Source organism: Ornithorhynchus anatinus, chromosome 4 (assembly GCF_004115215.2).
Source record: "Ornithorhynchus anatinus isolate Pmale09 chromosome 4, mOrnAna1.pri.v4, whole genome shotgun sequence".
NCBI classification, from domain to species: domain Eukaryota; kingdom Metazoa; phylum Chordata; class Mammalia; order Monotremata; family Ornithorhynchidae; genus Ornithorhynchus; species Ornithorhynchus anatinus.
The window spans coordinates 14,456,714-14,481,165 of NC_041731.1; the positions used below are offsets into that span (position 1 = coordinate 14,456,714).

The 24,452-nt window shown below is 41.7% G+C and overlaps 1 protein-coding gene across 1 annotated transcript in view; it reads left to right on the plus strand.

Moving 5' to 3' along the window:
• Positions 1 to 24,452, plus strand: part of GRB10 (growth factor receptor bound protein 10) — a 197,904-nt gene that overhangs the window by 68,693 nt on the left and 104,759 nt on the right. The window contains exon 3 of the mRNA XM_007661527.3: positions 838 to 931. Within this exon, the coding sequence (XP_007659717.1) occupies positions 838 to 931 (94 nt within the window). The remainder of the gene's footprint in view (positions 1 to 837; positions 932 to 24,452) is intronic.

Below are 24,452 nucleotides of genomic sequence, written 5' to 3' on the forward strand. Positions count from 1 at the left end.
TTATAATCAACCCAAATCTATCTATGTAAACTCTCTTTGTGTGTGTGTGTGTATGTGTGTGTGTGTGTGTATTCATTCCAGATTGGGTACATTTTTTTGTCAGGAGCATCTGGATTTGACAGGCTAAAGGACATTTTCTTTGTTACAGAACTAGAGTGTTGATAAGTGAGATGCATTGAGCTGTTTTTATTTCGTACAGTCTTCTGTAGCATATGTAAAAATAATACCCTGTCTTCGAACATCCTCCTCTTACTCCCACCTATTTTACAAGCCTGAGTTACCCAATAGCCTTGGAATTTGAGTGTAGGGAGAAATAAATTGAGCAGTCATTAGCAAATGTGGAAGAAGAAGATACACATCTCAGGGCCTGAATCGTCATTGAAATGGAGCCTTTAAAAATTCCTTCTGAAGCCCTGCCTTGTCAGGAATCACCTTCCCTGGTGGTCTTGCTTCCATGCATCAGGGCTGCCTGTTAGCTAGGGCAATGAGTCTAAGGACACTAACCCCTAAAGAAGGATCTTAGGGGATCGCTGGTTAAATTGCCTGATCAGGGCGCAGCGGGCTCTATGGCAATAGGCAGAGGCTCTAGGAATGGGCATGGGGAAAGCCCTAATCCCCCAAATGCAGTAGCAGGCAAAAACAGCAGCATTAGAAGTAGCAGAACGTGAGGATTGGAGGAAACAGATATACTTGGGGGATTCATGGTTGGCATTTGCCTATTTCCACTGGTGGACAAATCACTGGAAATCCATTGGCTGACAAGGAAGAGATTACAAATCTGGGGACTATGAAACATGCTTTTCAACCAGAAATTTTCTGTTCTTTGACTTTTTCTAGGAAAAAGTGGACCAGACCCCGACTCATAGTCAGAGAGAACTGGTGGAGCCTGGATTCCAGGAAGGAACTAACCGAATCTCCTTAAATCACCAAGGTAAGGAGTGGGATCAGAGGTAATCTGATAAGCAGTGTTTCTAGGGGCCTTGTCAGGGGCAGATGTCATGGTGGGAGGGGAAATGTGATAAGCTCTCTTTCCCAAGGTGAGGGAAGGAGGGAGATAGCACAGTCATAGAAAACTTGGGTCAGGGCAAAGCATCTTTCCACTGGGACTCTTCCTCGCCCCACTCCACCCTGCCCATCCCGACAAACCTCACAAACAAAGAAATGAAGATCCACTGTTGAACGATTTGTACTTTTTCCTTCTTAAATCCTTCACTGCAGATAGTAGGTTCAAGCTTCCACTTCATATTTTCTTCCCACAAAGAAACGAAGGTGGCAGAAGTTAGAAACACCATAAATGAACTGAGATTGAAGTCCTTGGCAAACTTTGTGGAGCCCAAAGTAACTCTGGGGTTCTTCTGATTTCTTGGGAGATAATGAGCATAATTTGAAAAGCCAGAAAACACAGCTCAGATTTTATGCTTCCATTTGAAAACTGATTTCATTCCAGATCAGTACAGTTCTCACTGAGGCTGATGGATGGATCTCTCCACCTTCTCCTAATTCAGTCTGGCTTCAGCTCTTTCTTTTATACTGTTGGGAGCCCCTTGCGGGGCAGGGTCCTTGTCTAATTCCCACCTGTATATGCTTTCCTAGATTTAATCCAGTGATCTGCATACAGTGAGAGTTTAAGTATACCTACAAGTACTATTACTACTAATAGTTCTGTTTTGCCCTATCTCCTTTCTTGTCTTTACCTCCATGTGTTTTGTAAATCATCCTTTCTGTTACCTTCTTTACCTGTTGGAGGAAGGAAGGTGGAGATTGCCTGGAACAGGAGAAAATCAGAGCACGAGAAGATTAGGAGAGTCAGGAGGACTGAAAAGGGGAAGTAAAAAGGAATTAATAGTCGGATTGCAGTGAAGAATTGGCAGTGTGTGTGGGGGGGGGGGGTGAAATGGGGGGGTTCTGGAATTATGGAAAGCTGGACCAGACGGAATTAGATCTTAGAAATTAATGCTCCAGCCATGGAATTGGCAGTGATTTCTGGCTCTTGCCTGAAACAAGTAATTGCTTCAAAGATTGTGTTTTGCTCGTTCTTCTTCTGACATTCATTTCTTTTATTTATTCTTAAGTAATGATCTTGTTCTTTTCTCCACTTCGTTGCTTTAGAAACACTTAGGGAGAGAAAACTCAGTGATTCCACTTTGTTTTAGTTAGATGACCTGAGGACTCAACAGGGAACACGGTACTGATATTTGACAGGAAGAATTAGCTAAATGAAGGAAGCATTTTCAGATGAGGAATGAATTAAAAGCTTACTGTCCTCAAAGCCCATCTCCTTCAAGAAGTCTTTCTTCATTAGTTCCCCAAAATCCAAATTGTGGCAACCAGTAGCCACTCTGAACCATGTGTTTATACCTCTCAGTTCTTCTGTATATTCAATTTTGATATTTCATCTTAATATAGTCACTCTTTTAATGGCATTAAGTCCTTACTATGTGCCAAATCAATCAATTGTATTTATTGAGCACGTACTATGTGCAGAGCATTGTACTAAGCACTTGGGACGGCATAACGGAGTTGGTAGACACATTCCCTGCTCACAACGAGCTTAGAGTCTAGAGGATTGTGTTAAGCACAGGGAAAGGTACAGGATAATCAGCTCAGACAAAGTCTCTGGCCTTGCGTTCACAGTCTAAGAAAAGTCTGGAACAGGTATTTTATCCTCATTTTGCAAATGAGAAAACTGAGGCATAGAGAGGTTAAGTGAGCTGCCAGAGGTCAAACAGCTGACCTAAGACTAGAACCCAGGTCTCCTGTCTCCCAGGCCTGTGGTCTTTCCACTGTAAATCAGTCATATTATCTAGCGCTTAGGGTGTGTAAACACTATAGTGAGTGCTTGGGTGAGTACAGTATAACAATATCAGAGTGTGGGTAGACACATACTCTGTATCTACCCCAGCACTTGGTACAGTGCTCTGCACATAGTAAGCGCTTAACAAATACCAACATTCCCTGCCCAAACAATCATACAGTAAGCAACAATATCCTTATTATTCCTAAATCCTTTATTTTCTAAATAATCTTATTCTGTGTGTGTCCTTCATTGGGTTGTAATATCCTTTAGGTCAGGGGACGTGTGTTTTGCTTCTGCTAAACTCTCCCGTGTGTTTAATACAGTGGCCAGTATTCGTGAGGCACTCAGGCAGTATTGATTGACTGATCAAAACCAGAGAAAGGGAGGATCGTGAAACAATCTCTTGCAATAACAGTAGAGGGGATACTGTAAGTTCCTTATGGGCCGTAATTCTGTCTACCAACTGTATTATATTGGACTTTCCCAGGTGTGTAGTACAGCTCCGCACACAGTAAATGGTCAATGAACACCACTGATGGGTTGATTTTTTTTTTTGTAGTGTTTATGATTAATCTCATTTATAGAAATTGAGCAGGGAACTAATGGGGATTCTGATCTCTAATCTGGGAGGCTCTAATTGGAATTACACATTAATTCTAGAACAGGAATAGCATCAGGACTTTTAGGAGCCTAGGCTGTCAGATTGAGGATGTGAAAACCTACAGAGGTTCCCAGTTGCTTTGAAGCTTGTATTAAGCTCCTAGTTAATGACTCGCAAGCCTACCCCCTTCACATCTACCTCCCCACACCCTTTAATCAACCCTCAACTCCTCCTATAGTTCGGCTTCCTTTGTCTGAACCAGCCATGGGAACATGTTTCCCGTCCGTCATGTGACTCGACCCCTTCCACCATACGGCCATCCTCCATGCCATTTGTTCCACTTCCCCATCTCTGTCCATGAATTTATGCTGTATAGGTGGGTCTGGTTCATCACCATGTTCAAAATGGGGAATTGAAATTGGGGTTCATTCAGAACAAGTTGGCTTTCCTGCTCATGTTTTGGGTTTCTGTCCAGATGTAGGGGCAAGTCCTAGCATACAACAGGAACGTGGGCCTGGGAGTCAGAAGGACCTGGATTCTAATCCTAGCTCTACCACTTATCTTTTGTGTGGCCTTGGGCAAGTCACTTGACTGGACCTCAATTACCTCATCTGTAAAATGGGGATTAAGACTGTGAGCCCCATGTGGGACCGGGACTGTGTTCAACTTGGTTTGCTTGTATCTACCCCAGGGCGTAGTTCAGTGCCTGACGTGTAGCTAAGAGCTTAACAAATGCCATTGTTACTACTATTGTTGCTGTTGTTTTTATTATTATTATTGTTATTAATAACTCTGCCCACCCACCATCCCAGGATTTGGTCTAGGCAGGGCTCTATCATGGTCTGTTCCACCTTCAAAACCCTGTTCAAAACCCACCTTCTCCAAGAAAACTTCCCAGATTAATTCCACTCTTTCTTGGCACTCGAAGCATTCCATTACTCTTCACTACCTTTGTATTTCTTCCTTAAGCTATAGTCGAACTTCTGCATCACTGCAACTCCTCGTTATCATTTTTTGTGTTATTTTTGTAATGTCACTGTTATAGTGAAAGCTCTGAGGCCAGGGACTATATCTCAGGCCTTTATGAATTCCTGCTCTCTTCCCCTCTTCAAATCCCTACTTAAAGCTCACCTCCTCCAAGAGGCCTTCCCAGTCTGAGCTCCCCCTTTTTCCCTCTGCTCCCTCTACCCCCCCTTCACCTCTCCACAGCTAAACCCTCTTCTTCCTTCTTTCCCTCTCCTCCTCCCCCTCTCTCGTCCCACCCCCTCAGCACTGTACTCGTCTGCTCAACTATATTATATCTTCATCACCCTATTTATTTTGTTTAATGGGGTGTACATCACCCTGATTCTATTTATTTGCCATTGTTTTTATGAGATGTTCTTCCCCTCGACTCTATTTATTGCCATTGTTCTTGTCTTTCCGTCTCCCCCGATTAGACCGTAAGCCCGTCAAAGGGCAGGGACTGTCTCTGTTGCCGATTTGTACATTCCAAGTGCTTAGTACAGTGCTCTGCACAAAGTAAGCACTCAATAAATACTATTGAATGAATGAATGAATGAATGCCTTACACAGAAAGAATGCTCATTTTGTCTTGCTGACCAAGGAGGTAGCCTGAGATTGAATTGTTGAATTTAGTTGTTTATTCCCCAGCCTAAACAAGTCAGTCTGTATGAGGGAACATCAGTCATTATTTGACCTTGACCTTTTCACTTAGATATTTTTCTTTACCATTTCAAGTATCTCCTTCTTAATGGTGAGAGTGGGGAATGAACAAAGCTAGAAAAATAAATCTAAAAATCCGTAGAGTTTTGTAAAGAACTGCTGCTTTTTGAAGTTGGAAAGGGGAGAACTAATCAATCATTTATTGAGTGCTTACTGTGTGCAGAGCACTGTATTAAGCACTTGGGAGAGTACAATGTAATAGAGTTGGTAGACACATTCTCTGCCCACGATGAGTTTACAATGTGGACTAGAAATTAGTTGTTTGGAGTCGGTGAGAATTCAAATGAGGTATGGAGAGGAATCTTTTGTAGTTAAGACCATTCTTGGTGGTGTTACAAACCTGTCAGCTCATCACAAGCAAATGTCTCCTTTGGAATACTCGACATGCTGAAAATCGCTGGAGAAGCAGCGTGACTTAGTGGTTAAATGATGGGCCTGGGAGTCAGAAGGACCTGGTTTCTAATACTAGCTCTCCCACTTGTTTGCTGTTTGCCTTTGGGTAAGTCAGTTCACTTTTCTGTGCCTCAGTTATCTCATCTGTAAAATGGGGAGTAAGATTGTGAGGCCTATTTGGGACATGGACTATGTCCACCTGATCACCATGTATCTACCCCAAGCTTTGAACAGTGCCTGGCATAGTAAATGCTTAATGAACACCATAAAAAAGAATCTCAAAGACAGTTCGGACTTTAGATTTGTGAGCTCCTCTGATTTGCATGTCCTGTTGATTGATTTCATTGTTCGGGCATCCTTCAGATTACTATTATTGTCTCCACAGAACATATAAGGTAAATGAGAGTGAGAATAACCTTAGCACTTATGTGTATAAAATCCATTGTAGTTCTTTTGTATATATTGATTTAGGTACTCTATTCACTTTTCTGTACTGTTGCTCTTACAAATTATATCTTAATTTTTGCTCCTGCTCCCACATCACTATATATAATATATATATGTGTATATTTACACATGTATATATGTCTGTATATACATATATATATTCACACACACACACATATATATATATATATATACTTTCTCTGTTTCCTACATTAGGTTGTAAATACTTTGAGGGCTCGGAGCATGACTTTAACTTTTGTTGTAAAAATAATAATTATGATATATATGTGCTAAGCACTCTACTTAGTACTGGAGTTTGTCAATCAGTGTTACTTACTGAGAGTAGATTTAAGATAACCAAGTTGGACACAGTCCCTGTCCCTCACAGGCTTATAGTCAGAGCAGATGTTGAATCCCCATTTCACATATGAGGAAACTGAAGTTTAGAAAAGTTCTGACTTGCTCAAGGTCATACAGTAGGGAAGTGACAGTGCTGAGATTAGGACCAGGTCCTCTGACTCCCAGGCCCATGCTCTGTCCGCTAGACCATCCTCCCTTGTACTCCCAAAGAGCCCTTTGTAGTTATGTGCAAAGTGTGAGTCCCAAGTAAATATTAAGGAATGAGTGAGTGAAGCGAGGAACATGGTAATTGTTATGTAGCAAGTCTGGAAATGTATCCCCAGGCAATACCGTAATTTCAGATGAGGACAGTTCTCCTTCCTTTTCACTGCACGTTCCTATTCAGGATGAGCCATGCCTTCTTCACCCTTTGTTCAGCTAGTGCCACATTTACTGCTAGCCTTCACTGGGAGAAGCAGAAGACATTGCTATATTCAGTCCAGGTACAGGTAAAACCAAGTTGTGAAACCCAATTAGCAATTCCCCCAGCCATGACAAGGAGATGAAGCTGGAATTTTGTGTGGTTTTTGGCTTTCTTGAATCTGACTTCAGATAATTAAGGTTGCATTTTGAGACAATTTTGAGAAGGTAAAATATATAAGTATCAGGTAAAGACTTAACTCTCACCTGCCTAATTTTGAAGTCATGAACAAAATGTGTAAAAAAGACTGTACTCAAAGAGGCAGGATTTTAGGTGACTTATTTTTTTCTCAGCTGAGCTGGAAAAACACCTGATATCCAGAGTAATGGATTACTTATGACTTTCCTTGACCTGTTGCTTCATATCTTTTAAAGAGGATTTATTGTTTTCATTTTAACTCATTCTTAATGCAAGCAGCTTATTTTTGTTTGACAGTTTCTAAAAAAAAGCTTTATCCAACTTCTAAACATTACTCCTTTACAGGATCAAAGTAATTTCTTTTTGAAGTTGATTTAAGGTTGTGTTTTAGGATGGGTCAAAGAAAGTGTATGGAAATTTAGAAATCTAAAACTGGAATTTGATTTTTCCTAGTCTTAAAAAAGTTTCTTCTGTATGGTGAATGGGGGCAACTTTACATATTTTTTTAACTAAATGATTATGATGGGTTTTTCTTTTCAGAAGATATTAAAAAAATAACAATTCCTGGTCATTCTGTCCTTGCAAAATATTTGGGAAACTGTAATTTTTGTAGAAGAAGTTACCAATGCTTGTCCAGGTTTACAGCCTATATAAGCTAGACTTGAAATGATCGGAACTAGAGAAATTGTTTCCATCATGATGATGATGTTGATGATGGTATTTGTTAAGCGCTTACTATGTGCAGAGCACTGTTCTGCCAACTGCCCTACCTGTCCCAGCTTTAAGCAATGGAAAGCTTTGTTTCTCTTCACAAAATATGTGAGGAACTTAATTTTTTTTTGTTAAACTGGAGGAGAAAGGGAATTGGAGTCAACATTTCTATACTATTACTCCTTGGGTTGGTCATTTTAGCAAGTAGAACGGAACAAAAGTTTGCCTTTGGTTGAGAACTTCATCTTGTCTGGTGCAAACAATTAGAACAGTGGCTACTAGCCAGTATGCTTCTGGAACTATAAGAGTTTTGCTGTAGAATTTTGAGACAAGTCATCTCTTTATTTTACTAGGCAGGTATAAGAGCACTTCCAAGTTAGGGAAGTGTCCAGTGAAGTAATCCAATCGATGGTATTCACTGAATGCTTACACAATACTAAGACTTACAGTTGAATAGCATCTTTCTAAGCTGAAAGTGATTTTTTTTAAATTTCATATTTATTGATGTATTGTTTTGTCATGATATGGTATCTTTTAACCTGAAACGTAACCTAATGATAGAGTTTATCAATTTTTTCTCCTTCTTACTCCATGGAAAAATATTGGCAAATTGTCACTTGTTACTAGGTTTTCACGTTCTTAGTCTAAATCATCATTTTCTTAACCAGATCAATGGAAACCATTTTAATATGGACACTTTCAACTCCGTCACCTTTTGAGTAATCTTAATTCATTTTAAAGCTGCAAAAATAATATTTTTGTGGTATATAATTGTGTTCATCATTTAGAAACCTCTTCCATGAAGTCTGTATGCTTATCTTTGTAATTGAATGGATATAATCCACCACGGATATTTATTAAGCGCATACTATGTGTGGAGCACTGTACTAAGCGTTTGAGATGGAATAATACAAAAGAGTAGGCAAACACGATCCCTGCCCATAACAAGCTTGCAGTCTAGAGGTGAGACTAAAATATTCTTTGTAAAATGACTCTGTAATTTTGTGAAATCAGAACGCTCACTTTGCTTTATCTAGTTTTTTCTGTCTTCCCATGGTGAACTACAGTAAAATCAATGGTATTCATGAAGCTTTTACTGTACACAAAACACTATACTAAGGGCTTGAGAGAGTATAATAGAATTGTTAGACATGATCCCTGTCCTCAAGGAGCTTAACAGTCTAGTAGGGGAACAGACATTAAAATAATTTACAGATAGGGGAGCAACAGATACTTTATCCAGTTTCTGCTTTGCTTGTCAATTATACTACCTGTACATTTAGTTTCTAATCATTTTACTAAGGTATTTAATCAGTGAATTTCTCTCTACAGGTCTACCAACTCTATTACATTGTACCCTCCCAAGCGCTTAGTATACTGCTCTTTACAGACAGTAAGCACTCAATATATATGATTTATTACCCTGCCTATGTTAAACTGGATCCCTTTAGGCTGACATTCCGGTTTTGAAATTTGATCCCTCCTATATTCTGCACCTTCTAGTTGGTAATCTCTTCAATCAAGCTATATCCTAGACTGCTTACTTATTCTTCTGTGTGTTCAGTGTAGACAGTCATCACTTGAAAAGGTTTTTTTCCACCTGGTGATCTCTCCCCGAGTAGCAGTTTCATTCTCTCTTCTGCTTGGGCTGTAGGCAGACTTACTGCAGTTACTCTGTGGTCCTATTTTGGACTGACTCCGGACGTGATCGTTTCAGAATCTCTAATAATGAGAACTGTGATCAATGCTACTCTGTGCCTAGCACTGTATGAAGTGCAGGGATAGATACAAGCTATTCAGGTTAAACACAGTCCCCATCCCATATGGGCTTCAGAATCTAAAGGAGAAGAAGTAGGATTCAATCCCCATTTTACAGATGAAGAAACAAAGGAGGGTATAAATATGTCATATTTGTGACTGGAAGAGTGAAAGGAGAAGTCTTTTAATTTCCTTCTTAGCCAAATTCAAAGCATTTTTCATGAATCCTAATGGATTAGAAGCCCTGTGGTTGGTTCCTCTAGACTGTAAGCTTGTTGTGGGCAGAGGATGTGTCTGTTCATTGTTGTATTTTACTCTCCCAAGCACTTAGTAAAGTGCCCTGCACACAGTAGGCACTCAGTAAATACAGTTGAATGAATTCGGTAGAAAGAGCACATCTCTGGAAAGCAGGAGGCCTGGACGCTAACAAATGGTCCTGGCTTCAGCCGTAACTGTGATGGTTCTTTGCCATCAGTGGTTCCTAAACCACAGAATCCGTGAGGTGGAGGAGCCAAGCATGAAGTTTCTACAGGAACATTCTCTTAACAAAATGTCTGACCTGTGCAGTCCCCATCAATCTCCAATTCAATTACTTGAAGAGAGAGAGAGTGTGTTTGTGCGCTTGCAAGTAGGAGGTGCTCAGTGCATGCTAGATTGAGTGGAAGGTTTTTCCCAATAGGTAATGCTGGAGCAGAACAAAGGAGTACATTTTTTATGGTATTTATTGAGCACTTCCTATGTGCCAGGCACTGTACTAAGCAATGAGGAAGATACAAACTAATCAGTCAAGTGTCTGTCCCACATAGGGCTCACAGTCTTAATCGTCATTTTACAGATGAGATAAGTGAGACACAGAGAAGTGATTTGCCCAAGGTCACTCAGAAGACAAGCGGCAGAGCCAGGATTAGAACCCAGGTACTTCTGACTTCCAGGCCTATGCTTTATCCACTAGGCCACGCTTCTTCTTTTAAATTGAAAGGAAAGCATAAATTGAAATGAAATCACTGCACATTTCAGAAAGAACCCACCAAATGAAAACCCCTTTTGTCCACATTTAAGACAAGAAATTATTGGTTCAAGAGGGTGTTCAGGCCAATGAGAGAAGCTTCATATTTGGAAGCCCATCCTGCTTGCCGCTTAACCCCAAATCCCAGCTTCCTGATTCAGGCTCAGTTCACCCTTGTTCAGTCTCCTACATCAAGATATGCCCATCTGTTCCCAACAAGGTGTCAGGAGCAGTTGCTGCATGTCATTACCTTCCTGCCTGGAGGAAGTAGCAGCGTGGCTCAGTGGAAAGAGCCTGAGCTTCGGAGTCAGAGGTCATGAGTTCGACTCCCGGCTCTGCCACTTGTCAGCTGTGTGACTTTGGGCAAGTCCCTTAACTTCTCTGTGCCTCAGTTACCTCATCTGTAAAATGGGGATTAACTGTGAGCCTCACTTGGGACAACCTGATTACCCTGTATCTACCCCAGCGCTTAGAACAGTGCTCTGCACATAGTAAGCGCTTAACAAATCCCAACATTATTATTAAGTAGCAGAGACCGCACTGGTTACAGCAGCAGCAGGGAGGGTGGAAAGGGTTAACTAAACGGTGAGTGTTTGACAGGCCAGTGGCTGCTGATGGTCCTTTATTTCAGAGGTCTTTGAGAAGGATGAAAAGTTTAGCATGAGCCATTTAACCTCTAACTAAACCCTGAATTTCTTATCCATTTGAACCAGAATGAACCCCATGGCCTCTGGCACTTCACTTTTATGTTGTCGTTGCTAAAAAATGTCCTTGGCCCTCAAGTTGACCGCGGTACTATAAGCTCAAAGACCGCTTTCAGTGCTAAGTAGTACTTACTGTAGTGCAATGTGGAGGAAACCTGGAAAGTGGAGCAGCAGAGTGCATTTGGATCTCTACCCTTTAAGCACTTGATATTCATCCCACCCTCGGCCTCACGTCACTTACAGACATATCCACAATTTATATTAATATCTGTCTCCCTCTCTAGACTGTAAGCTCCTTTTAGGAAGGGAACTTGTTTACCAATTCTGTTGTATTGTAGTACTCTAAACCCAGTAAGCATTTGTAAAGTATCATTGATTGAAAAAGTGTGTGTGTGTGTGTACGTGTACGATTTGCACAGTGCATTCCCTGCTAATGCTTGCTTGGCAACAAAGGTTAGCATTTCCCCGCACAGGTGGAAGTCTGAAGAGGAATTTCTTAAATTAAGATCCCTCTGGAAAAATACACTTCACGCTGGGCAGACTCGACTGCAGTAAACTGTTGATGAACAATCTCTTCCTTGGTTGCCTCACACTTTGGGATTGGCAGAATGTAGAAAATTCTTCCTCAGGTTTTAGATTCAAAGATCATAAATAGAGAACTCTTAATGTATTACTATCCCAGGTCGTAGCTGATCCAAAGAAATATATAACTGGTTCAAAGTACAAATTGCACTGAATCCTTAATTATAATCCAGTTTTGCTGCAATGCCAAAGGGAGTGTGGTGTAGTAAACGGATTTTTGTATTGAATTCTTATCTTCTCCATTGCCTCTGTGAGACTTCAACTTAACCTCTCTGCCACAGCCTAATAGTTTCTGAAATATGTATAATAGAGACTTGGCAAAGAAGATGGAAAATTTTCCAGAAGTAAGATGTTTTCCATCAGGTGTACTAGGCAGAGTGCCAGCTTTTCGTTTTGAGACTGAGGATTCATTGGGGAGGAGGGCTAGGAGAGGAAAGGAGCCTGTCACTACCACGGCTAGAGTAGGACACCCATAAGTAACCACAGCATCGAGGATTGTTTATATTAAAGTCTGCCTCCCCCTCTATACTATAAGTTTTTGGGGGCAAGGAACATGCTTGATAACTCTGTTTTGTACTCTCCACAAGACAGTGCTCTGCTCATAGTAAGCACTTAATACCATTGATGAGGAGGAGGAGGAGGTGGAGGAGGAGGTGGTCGGCACACAGATATTAGTACACGTGTGGTAATGGGTCCATAAATAGCCCCAGTGCAGGGGGCAGGGAGAGAATTGGGGGTGTAGGGTTAGAATTGGGAGTGTAGGGTCACACACACACACATACACACACACACTCTCTCTCTCTCCTACCCTCCCCCCCCACACACACATAAATTGAGACTTGGCAGGGTGCTCTTGCCTTCCTGGATCTAGGGACAGAATAACAATAATAATTATTATGGCACTTGTTAAGTGCTTACCATGTACCAAGCGCTTTGGTATATCAGAGTGGAAACAGTTCCTGTCCTACATGGGGCTCACACTCTTAATCCCCATTTTGCAGATGAGGTAATTGAGGCCCAGAGAAGTGAAGTGACTTGCCCATGATCACACAGCAGACAAGTGGCAGAGCTGGAATTAGAACCCAGGACCTTCTGACTTTCAGGCCTGTGCTCTATCCATTGGCTCACATTACTCCACTTGGTTCTGTGGAATCCATGCGCTTAAGAGGTCTAAACAAGAAGACAAGGCAAAGCCAAGTGGAAAAAAACAGATAGTAATGGCATTTTATTAAACATTTACAATGTACTGGCTAATATGATATATAACAATACAAATGATATACGTTTATTGGCAGTGATACAAATACTAAGGGATTCGTAGAATGAGGGAAGTGAATTGATCAATTGTATTTGAGCACTTAACTGGGAAAAATTCCTGGAGGTCATTTCTAATACAGTGTTTAAGAAGCAGTGGGGCATGATTTTTGGTAGTGGATTTGGGGAAGCATGAGGCAGGAGGGATGGCTCAGGTTGTGGTTTGGCCACGAAAATTTGGGTTGGGCAATGGAAAACAGATTTTCTTGGTTGGTTCTAATCTTGGCTCCACCCACTATATGCTGAGGGATCTTGAGTCAGTCACTTAACATTCATTCAATAGTATTTACTGAGCACTTACTATGTGCAGAGCACTGTACTAAGCGCTTGGAATGTACAAATCGGTAACAGATAGAGACAGTCCCTGCCCTGTGACAGGCTTACAGTCTAATGTCTCAGCTCCCTCATCTAATAAAATGAGGATTAAATATCTGTTCTCTCTCCTTTTAGACTGGAAGCTCCATGTGGGACAGGGACTGTGACCGATCCGATAATCTTATATCTACTCTAGTACTTACTTGAGTGCTTGGCACATAGTAGGCGCTTAGCAAATATCACAGTCATTATTATCACTCTCATTTTCAGAGCTATAAAGCCAAGGCTTAGAAATTGGTGATGGCAAGACGATGTCAGCAAGTTGAAGGCGGGCCTTTAATTTGATTTGAGCAACAGTTGGAAGCCAAGGGAAGTGACAGTAACTTATCTGGATGGAATTGGCAGGTCCAGAAGTTTAGGCTGACCATATTGTTCACCTGCTGGAGAGAAAGAGGGATGGAGCAAATGGATGATATTGGTTGGTAAGCCTAGTGCACTAAAATCATTTGAATACAAAATTTCTACTTAAGGAACTTGCCCAGACTTGCCTCCCGGGAGTAAAAAAGTTAGAGAAAAGTAGTAAAAATGAGATGTTTCCATCAGTAGCTGCTTATCCTGTAGGAGCCATACGAGACCACATCAAGGGCTCCTGAATTTCTTGAAGGAGAGGGGAGGATCAGAGCTTCTGTTTTGGCCAGATGCTCTGCTTGGCCCAATTTGGAGAGTGTTTATCATTTTAAGAACATCTTTCAGTTGAAAGAAAATTATTTCCCACCTGTTGGAAGAAATCTGAGGACTACCTTGATTTGGGAACTTGAATTCATCAGGTGAAACTGATGATGGTTATTGGAGTATTTGTTAAGCACTTATAATAATGGTAATAATAATGGTATTTGTTAAGCACTTACTATTTGCTGAGCACTATTCTAAGCTCTGGGCTAGATACAAATTATCAGGTTGTCCCACGTGAGGTTCACAGTCTTAATCCCCATTTTACAGATGAGGTAACTGAGGTACAGAGAAGTTAAGTGACTTGCCCAAAATGGCACAGTTGACAAGCGGTGGAGCCAGGGTTAGAACCCATGACCTCTGACTCCCAAGCCCATGCTCCTGTACTATGCTACTGAGGTAGATACAAGGTCACTAGGTCAGACACAGTGTCTGTCCTATACAGAGCTCACTATCTAAATAGGAGGGAGAACAAGCATTGAATTCTCTAAACTGTAAGCTCGTTGCAGGCAAGTAATGTGTCTGTTTTTTATTATGTTGTACTCTCCCAAGCGCTTAGTATGGTACTCTGCACACAGTAAGTGCTAAATAAATACGACTGAATGAATGAATTGAATGAATGACTTCTCGTTTTACACGAGGAGGAAACTGAGGCACAGAAGTTAAATGAGTTTCCAAGGTCAAGTGGCAGGCAAATGGTGAAACTGGCCTTAGTCCTCTCACTCCCAAACCCGTGCTCTTTCTACTAGGCCACACTAGGTATTTGCAGTAATGAAATTATTTTTAGAACTTCAGCTAGGCTGATTCATCTTTTTAAGGGGAAGGGCCTGGAGAGGGGTTTCAGATGCCAAAGGTTTTGGTGGAGAAATGTCAGCAGTTTCCCTGCAGTTTGGACCGATCTACACAATGTAGAATTTATTGAGTGCTTACTGTGTGCAGAGCACTGTACTAAGCACTTAAGAGTACAATAGAATAATAGACATGTTCCCTTCCCACAGTGAGCTTATCACCATAGAAACCTAGCAGACAGGGGATTCTTAAGTAGACCCCGGCCTCAAAGCTGGGGAAGCTAACGCCAGCCTCCCCCAGCACCCAAGGTCTGCCTGCTTTCACCTCCCCACTTTATCTGATGAGCAGATGGGCTATTTTTAGTCTGTCAGCTTGTTAGGAATCAGGGCCGAATCCACTCATGATCCCTTGAAACTGCAGGCCATCTGCTCCACAGACATCAGGTTGGGCAGGGGAGAGAACAGAGCAGTCTGAGGAGGGGGAGGAGATGAAGTATCAACTCTATCATGCTCTCCCAAGACCTTAGTACAGTGTTTTGCACACAGTAAGTACTGAAATGCAATTGCTTGAATGACTGAGTGAATGACTGAGAGAACTCACCTTCGTTTCTTGTTACACATCAGTCTCGATGCGGATCCTGGTTGGGAGTGGAGGCTGGAAGTGCAATTCTGTTATATTTCTAGTTCAGTTGGCAATGCGGCTCTATAACTGTGGGATTTGTACAGTATATGCAGATCTGACACAAACTGGGAAGCCCATTTTGGGGGCTGGGACTAAGAGGAAGGGAGGATGGGTATTTAATCCTCACTTTTCAGACAAGGGAACTGAGCCAGAAAAGTCGAGTGACTTGCCCAAGGTCATCAAGCAGGCACATGGAAGAACAGGGATTAGAACATATCTCCTGATTCCCAGGCCCCTGCTTTCACCAGTAGGCCACATACCTCTCAAGTAATTTCAAGTCCTTCTCCTCCTTCTGAATGCCTTGGCTTGTATGCCAGCTGGCACCTTTAATAGAGTGGATTTTTATGGCCCCAATTCAATTTTTTAAACTTTCAAACTTGCTTGGAAAAAGCAAATTTTAAAATGGTGTTTTGTGATACAGATTTTAATTATTATCCTAGCCAACTACTAAATATTGTTTCCTCAAATTTCAAATGGCAAAGTGAAGTACTCGGAACATATGGAGTTTAATGCCTTTAAACTTCCAGGTTTCAAAGTTTTTCTCAAGGAGGATGGAGGTGTTGTCAGCGCAGTTACTGACTTTACACAGTATGGAAACAGATACTGGAAAGAGGTCAAGATTCTTTGATCTTGTTCTGTGACATGGTATTTTCCCTTGGTGTTTGCTTTTTGGAAGATAACTTTTAAATGTTTTTTAGAATAATAATAATAATAATGTTGGTATTTGTTAAGCGCTTACTATGTGCCAAGCACTGTTCTGAGCGCTGGGGTAGACACAGGGGAATCAGGTTGTCCCACGTGGGGCTCACAGTCTCAATCCCCATTTTACAGATGAGGTAACTGAGGCCCAGAGAAGTGAAGTGACTCGCCCATAGTCACACAGCTGACAAGTGGCAGAGCCGGGATTCGAACTCATGACCTCTGACTCCCAAGCCCGGGCTCTTTCCACTGAGCCACGCTGCTAGAAGCCAGCATTCATCCCATTTTTATCCTAAAGGAGAACATTAGGCCCTGCATTTTTCTGAGTGTCTGAAAGTTACCCGAGGTAGGGATGGAGAACGGACAGGGAGCCGGTAAAGTGGTAGGAGGATGGAGGTGATGGTGATTTCATGCCTCCCCGGTCAACCCTCACAGTCATGTCTCCACACCCACTTCTTGCAGATAATAATAATAATATCTATGTCATTTGTTTAACTCTTACTCTGTGCCAAACACTGTCCTAAGTGCTGGAGAACATAAAAACATAATCAGGTCAAGCACAGTCCCTGTCCCAGCTGGGACTCGCAATCTAAGCATGAGGAAGAACAGGTATTGAATCCTCATTTTAAAGATGAGGAAACTGATCTTTAAACTTAATTAAAGAATTAAGTGACTTGCCTAAGGTCACACAGCAGGCAAGTGGCGGAGCCAGGATAAGAACCCAGGGCTTCTGACTCCCAGACCTGTGCTTTTTCCACTACATTATAAATTACTTAATTTATATCAATGTCTGTCTCCGTCTCTAGTCTGTAAGCTTGTTATGGGTGAGGACATTTCTGCAAATTCTGTTGTGATGTACTCTCCCATGCACTTAGTAAATGCTCTTCACATAGTGGTATTTCTTGAATGCATATTGTGTGCAGAGCTCTGTACAACACAATAAAGCAGCAGACTCATTCCCTGCCCAGAATAAGTGCTCAATAAATACCACTGATTGATTGATAGGCACACATCCTTAGGCGATGGGCCCTTTTGCTAGGCACTGGCAATTCCATGGGTGATGTGGCATTCAGCCCATGTCCATAGCAGTCTAAGGGAGGAGGTCGAGTGTATGCCAGTTCCCCCAGCATTCCAGGTGCCAGTCCACTATGATGGAAGCCTAGAGATGGAGGAGTGTTTTGCCTCATAACTGAGAATGGCCTTGAGGATCTGGATGTCTTAAAGGTAGTGTCCTGGTTTGTGTTTTTAATTGCTTTTGAAAAGAATTCTGTGAGCCTCTAATGCAGCTAAAGTCAGTATATCAGTCATAGTTATTGAGTGTGCTTGTGCTTGACACATAGCATTTAACAAGTACTATTATTATTATTGTTGTTGTTGTAATTATTATTGAACTCGGATCTTTCCCAGGCCTCCCCTAGGCTGTGCTAACTCTGTCAGGCCTCTACTGGGGAGGAAAACATCTATCCTGTAGGATGATGGTGGAAAACCTTCTCTTCCAGGCCTGGTGGACATTAAAACCTATCTTTGGTGACAATTGATTTCATTCTTTCTCTATCAGTTCAGTAGTATTTACTGAGTGTCCACTGTGGTCAGAGCACTGGACTGAATTTAGGAGTTTAAACAAAAGCCAAATACATGAGATGTGTCCTCCGGGAGCTTTTGCAATGTAATGGGAAGGAGACTTGTTTTGTCTTATGCTGTCGAGTTGTCTCCAACTCAGAGGGACATGATGGACATGTCTCTCCCGGAACACCCCACCTCCATCTGCAGTTGTTCTCGTAGTGTAGCCGTAGAGTTTTGGAGTGATTCATCATTGCCTCCTTCCATGCGGTAAATTTGTGTCTCCGCCCTCGAGTCTGTCCCGTGCCGCTGCTGCCCAGCACAGGTGAGTTTTGACTTGTAGCAGATGGCCTTCTACTTGCTAGCCACTGGCCAAGCTAGGAATGGAATAGGTTTGCCTCTGCTTGACTCTCCCTCCTGTAGTCGAGACTGGTAGAGGACTGGAAACTCTCCAAGTGCAGCCCTGAGAGGGTGGGGAAGGAGACTGGGAGACACAGATTTTTTTCACACGATGGTAGCAAGAGAAAAGACAAAGTTACAGTTGGTAATAGGCGGCGGAAAGATGAATAGATGAGTAAGTAACAGAAAAAAATAAGCAGTGTAAGTAAACTGATGTAGCCTGTAAGGGTTAACGATTATTGAGAGAACAGAAGTGCTGGATTGACAGAAGTGCTCTCTTCTTCCGAAGATTTATGCACTATTTATCCCATCCCTGGAAGTGGCTTTCTCTACAAACCGGGGAGAGTAGTAAAAAAAGTGAACCACTCTCTGCACATGGCTCTGCACAGATTCTCCGCTACAGAGAAAATCATTCCGCTTCACCTTCAGTTCTTTTACTTGGGAAGTGTTCAGGAAAACTTGATTGAGACTGCTTCCGCGAATTGGTGCTGACCTCTATAGCAGACTTCAAGGAGAATAAAAACATTCAAGTGAAATGCGCTAGCTAAAATGGGTGTTGAATGTGGTAGCTTTTTTTTTCCCCCAATAAGTACAGAGCTAACATCTGACCTGGTGATGTTTATCCAATGCCCTTTAAATGAACCTTTCTCCAGTACACTCTTCAGATTCCTATGGATAGGCTACTAATATATTATTTTTATTTTTTTTATTTAAATTGACTTCCATGTGTATGGGAGGAAAATATTTTCTGTCAAAATATTAATGGACTTGTGTCACACCTGGTGAACATTTCAAGAGAGCTATTATAATGTAGTCTCCTCAATAAGATAGTGGAGGAGTTGTGTTGTCTTGGAGATCTGTGTTCCGGGGCAGACTTGATATTTTAGGGCTTGGTCAGTGGAGCCAGAGAATGTTATGAGGTAATGCGTCCAAGTTTCTTGGAACTTGGGGATAGACTGCTTTCTTGGCAGGCCTTAGGGGGCTAATCCATGAAGCAGCATTTGTGTGGCTTTGACTAGGATTATTTGCTTGACTGCCAGAAGAATATTCAGTTAATGGTCAGGATAAGGAAGAGCTATTGAATATAAGGAAAGAAGGAGGAAAAGTAGGGAAAATCAACAAGTGGAAAGTCTTAGCAAATTTTGTATGGTCGCCCTTTACTCTCTTGTCAGTTTCAGATTTCTAAGAAAAATTTTCGGCCAGAGTCGGCTTGAGGTACTTTGACGATACTTCCTCTGGAGCAGTGAAGTTGGAAAATAGGCAGTATGTCATCTCTTATTCACATAACCTCCTCCCCCCAGTCCTTAGCCACACAGTCGGTATCACTATAATCCAGGACGTAAAATCCATTCCGTGCTAATGAATGAACTATTTTTAGGTAAGCTTCAGTTTTGACTAGTAAATGCCCCCGTGAAAATCACAAGGAATGTCTTTTTGGCTTCCTCCCTGATCTCTTTAATTTGTTATCCTGCACAGCCTTACAGTGAGTTATGTCTAGGGACAGAGTATGTTAGGATGTGTTTCCATTATGTGGATCTTTGTGTGGCCATCTGTTGTTTATCGGGTCTTCGAAATCCTTTTAAATTCTAAATATTTTGAGGGCAGGAACTGCTGCTTCTCCATATTAAGAGAATTCCCCAAGACCCCATGCAGACACTGGAATTTCAGTAAATGTTCAATGGTGATGGTGACTGAGGAGAACTTCTCTTACATGGGGGAGGGGAGATGTCACTATGTAGCCTCCCTATTTAGGATCCAGTTGTTTAATCAGTTTTTTCAGTCCTCCAAAACATAGGCACAACTATCCCTGAGGGAGAGTTACTTGAACAGTTTTCTTCTTGGGGATTTTATGATGATGGGAGAGAAGATCTGGGAAAGTAATCTGACATTATTTGTATTTGCTTGGTGTGGGTTTACTTGGTACTTCTGAGCTCTTAAAGTTAAGAATATAATAGCTTTTATGTCAGTTTTATACAGCATGACATCAGAATCAGTAACCTTTTTGGGTCATAGCTGATGGTTGATTAAAAAAAAACAAACCCAGATGCCTTGTAAAAATAATTCCTATGTATGGGCCACATGAACCGTGTGTAGTGGAGCATGTACAGAAACACCTGATACCATGCTAGGTTCAATGTGTTTGCATGTGTGAAGTCACACCTCAAAGCAGCATATTGAGGTGTATTGGCAAACAGATCAGAAAATTCCAGTATTTTAAGCACAAAACTAATATTTACCCTGCCAGACAGAATTGGAAAAACCTGAAAGTACTGCAAGTGTTGAATAAGTCCTATTGGCTAAACATTCCACCCGGTTACCCTGACAACGCATACACTCTTCTTCATATGGAAACAATAATGCTGAGTATTTGGAGAGAGAAGCTGTTAACTTCTGGGCAACTTCTGATTTAGGATATGTTAAGTGGTCTACAGGGCTGTCGAGAGAATCGGTTCAGAATGTAACACCTGTCTCAGAGGAGCAGTATGGACTCAGAGCATCGCTTAGACTCTCCCAAGAGATGAGGAAAGGGAAATGTGTAGCTCTGGGTAGGAAAGGTTGGTGTTTACATTACTGATAGCAATACTAATATTCGTTAAAAATGAAAGACAAGCCTCGGTCTTGACATTTGAGGACTGAGACCCAGCAGGGAGAAATGAGTTATAATGGTTATTATTAATTGTATTTATTGAGCGCTTACTGTGTGCAAAGCACTGTACTAAGCACTTGGGAGAGTGCATTATAACAATAAAAAGACCCATTCTCTACCCACAGTGAGCTTGCAGTACCCATTTACTTTCAGTTTTTTTTATGGGAAGCAGCGGAGCCTAGTGGAAAGATCACGGGCTCGGGAGTCAGAGGACTTGGGTTATAATTCCGCCACTTCTCTGCTGTGTGACTGTGGACGTTACTTCACGTCTCGGTACCTCAGTTCCCTCATCTGCAAAGTGGGGATTCAATATCCGTTCCCCCTCCTACTTAAACTGGGAGCCCCATGTGATGATCTCATATCTACCCCAGTGCTTAGTACAGTTCTTGGCACATAATGAGCACTTAACACATACCACAATTATCTGCTATTTGGCTTCGGACAAGTCACTTAACTCAGTTTCCCCTTTTGTAAAATGGGGATTAAATACCTGTTCTCCCTCCTACTTAATCTGCGAGCCCAAAGAGGAACAGGGACTATGTCCAACCTGATTGTTTTGTATCTAAACTGGTGCTTAGTACAGTGCTTGGCACACAGCAAGTACTTAACATATGCCATTATGGTAATAGCTCTTAGAACATTTATGGCCAAAGAGACTGCAGGCTTTTGCCCTAGCTTCCTAACTCGGCCAGAGGTCGCTTCGGTAGCGGCAGGATTCCTGGTCGTGGACTATCTCGTAGAATGCCTTAGGTGGTTCCTTGGTCAGAGCTAAGCATAGAACCCAGGTCTTCTGATTTCAAGAGCAGTTCTTATTCCCCTGAACCACCTAATGTCATCATCATCATTATGAAAGTGGAGTCCTAAATGATTTTGACAATGTACATTTTGTGTTGAAGAGAGCCCTCTGCATTGTGAACAGTATCAATTTGAGTCTTGATAGAAGTAAACTTTTCAGCATGTACTGTGTAGATTGCTTATTTAATTGGTTCTGGATTTGTTAAGCTAGATGCCATTTAATATGCACTGACTTTAATATACGCTGACTTTTCCTAGGAATGTGTGGATACTATCGAGTAGTTTTTTAAGCTCCTCTAGGGTATAGTTTAACCTGTGTTACTAAGTGCCGTGCACCTTTGTGTTTTTATTAGTCACCGGCTGACTCATGTAGTTTGTGGATTTCCAATCCATACTTCTTCTTTCTCTTACTTAACTTGTGATCATTGTTCTGTTTGTTAGCACTTCCACCAGACAGTGAGCAGGAACAGGAGTGGAGAAACTAATATGAGGAAAAGGGTGCGGTATTTTTTATTATTTCATTTTAATGGTATTTGTTAGGTGTTCACTATATGCCACACACCCCCCTAGGCTCTGGGGTAGACACAAGGTAATTAGGTCAGACAAAGTCCTTGTCCCACATAATAATGTTGGTATTTGTTAAGCGCTTACTATGTGCAGAGCACTGTTCTAAGTGCTGGGGGAGATGCAGGGTAATCAGGTTGTCCCACGTGAGGCTCACAGTCTTTATCCCCATTTGAAAGATGAGGTAACTGAGGCACAGAGAAGTGAAGTGACTTGCCCACAGACACAGAGCTGACAAGTGGCAGAGCCGGGATTCGAACCCATGACCTTCTACTCCCAAGCCCGTGCTCTTTCCACTGAGCCACGCTGCCGTCCCATATGGGACTCACACGCTAAGGAGGAAGAAGAACATGTATTCAATCTCCATTTTACAGATTAAACTATTGGCTAATATGCACTGTAATCTGTTTATTAAATTAATTTAAATGGAGTTTAGTGATTCTCCATACTCTTATTAATTTTTTGATGATGATGAACCCCTGAACCAACACAGTTTTCCCACTGAATTATTTTACACTAATGCCCAAGAGTAGCTTATGCGTTCATTTGCATCTTGCGTTTTTGTGCTTCACCACAGATCGTGAAGCAAAATCATCACCATTTTTGGTTTAGGATATTTTATTAATGTTTAAGTATCTCGATGTCCAATTTAAATGATTTGTGTGTGTGTGTGTGTGTGTATTAAATATTGAGGTGCCTCTTAGAGTGTCCAAACTACCAAATCATCTAAATTTAAAAAGACAGGTTGCTAATGGAAGGCCAAGTGCCATTATCATAAAATCAGATTTATAGGGCTTGTAAAGAAACAAAAATAGATTACTGAGAAAAGGAAAGTCCTGTTGAAATTCAAAAATAGGTGCAGATTCTATTTCAATTTCCTTTCTATTGGGGATTCTTGCAAATGGTGGTCCTCAAATGAGTGCCCTTGCCTGCAATTTTCCCTCTGTTTCTCTTTGCTCCCACTACTTGCCTTTTATTCTCAAATGATTTGATTGACTACCTTATGCTCACAGACGTACCTGCAGAATATCTTGCCATTAACCTAGAGCAAACAGACCAAATGTAGAAACCTTTTTAAAAATAAAAAAAATCAGTGGATGAAAAATATCAATGTTGCTCATGCCTGTCAATTTAAACAGTGACTAAAAGGTGTTAATCTCAGTAGGGGCTTGATTAAAGTGCAGACTGTTACTTTTACAAATATTTAAGACAGTGAATTATCTATATTTCACTACAAAGTGCTCTTTCCTCCATAAATAGCTTGTTTTGCTATCTCTAAGGGTAATAATAATATTTAATAATTATTCTGGTGTTTGTTAAGCACTTACTATGTACCGGGCACTCTACTAAGCGCCGGAGTGGATACAAGCAAATCGGATTGACACGGTCTCTATCCATCGTGGGGCTCCCAATCTCAATCCCCATTTTACAGATGAGGTAACTGAGGCACAGAGAAGTGAAGTGACTTGCCCAGGTCACGCAGCAGACAAAGGGTGGAGCCAGGATTAGAACCCATGACCTTCTGACTCCCAGGCCCATGCTCTGTCCACTATGCCAAAGGTAGAACACGGTTGTTTAACGGTTATGAGTGTGGCAGTGGAATCCTCAGTTTAGGACTGCAGGGAAGAAATTATGGTACTCAATCATAATGATTATAATATTTGTTATGTAACAATAATATTTGTTAGACACTCTCTATGTGCCAAACCGCTGGGATAGATAGAAGATAATCAGGTTGAACCCAGTCTCTGTCCCATATGGGACTTCCAGAGAAAGAGAGAAATTAAGAGACTTGGCCAAGGTCAACATGCACGTGGCGGAAGTGGAATTAGAACCCGCGTCTCCTGACTCCCAGGCCCAGACTTTTTATGGAAGAACAAAGGCAGTGCCACAGACAGGAACGGGAAACCAATACCCCTGAACAGTAATAATAATAATAATGTTGGTATTTGTTAAGCCCTTACTATGTGCAGAGCACTGTTCTAAGCGCTGGGGTAGACACGGGAATCAGGTTGTCCCACGTGGGGCTCACGGTCTTAATCCCCATTTTACAGATGAGGTAACCGAGTCACAGAGAAGTGAAGTGGCTTGCTCACAGTCACACAGCTGACAAGTGGCAGAGCTGGGATTCAAACTCATGACCTCTGACTCCAAAGCTCTTTCCACTGAGCCACGTGGATCACGAGTGTGGCAAGTGAGGTGGCCACTTCTGGCCCAGCCCAGAAGTGAGTGGACGAGCCTCTGCATGCCAGCTGTTTTGAGGTTTGGTTTAGCCTGC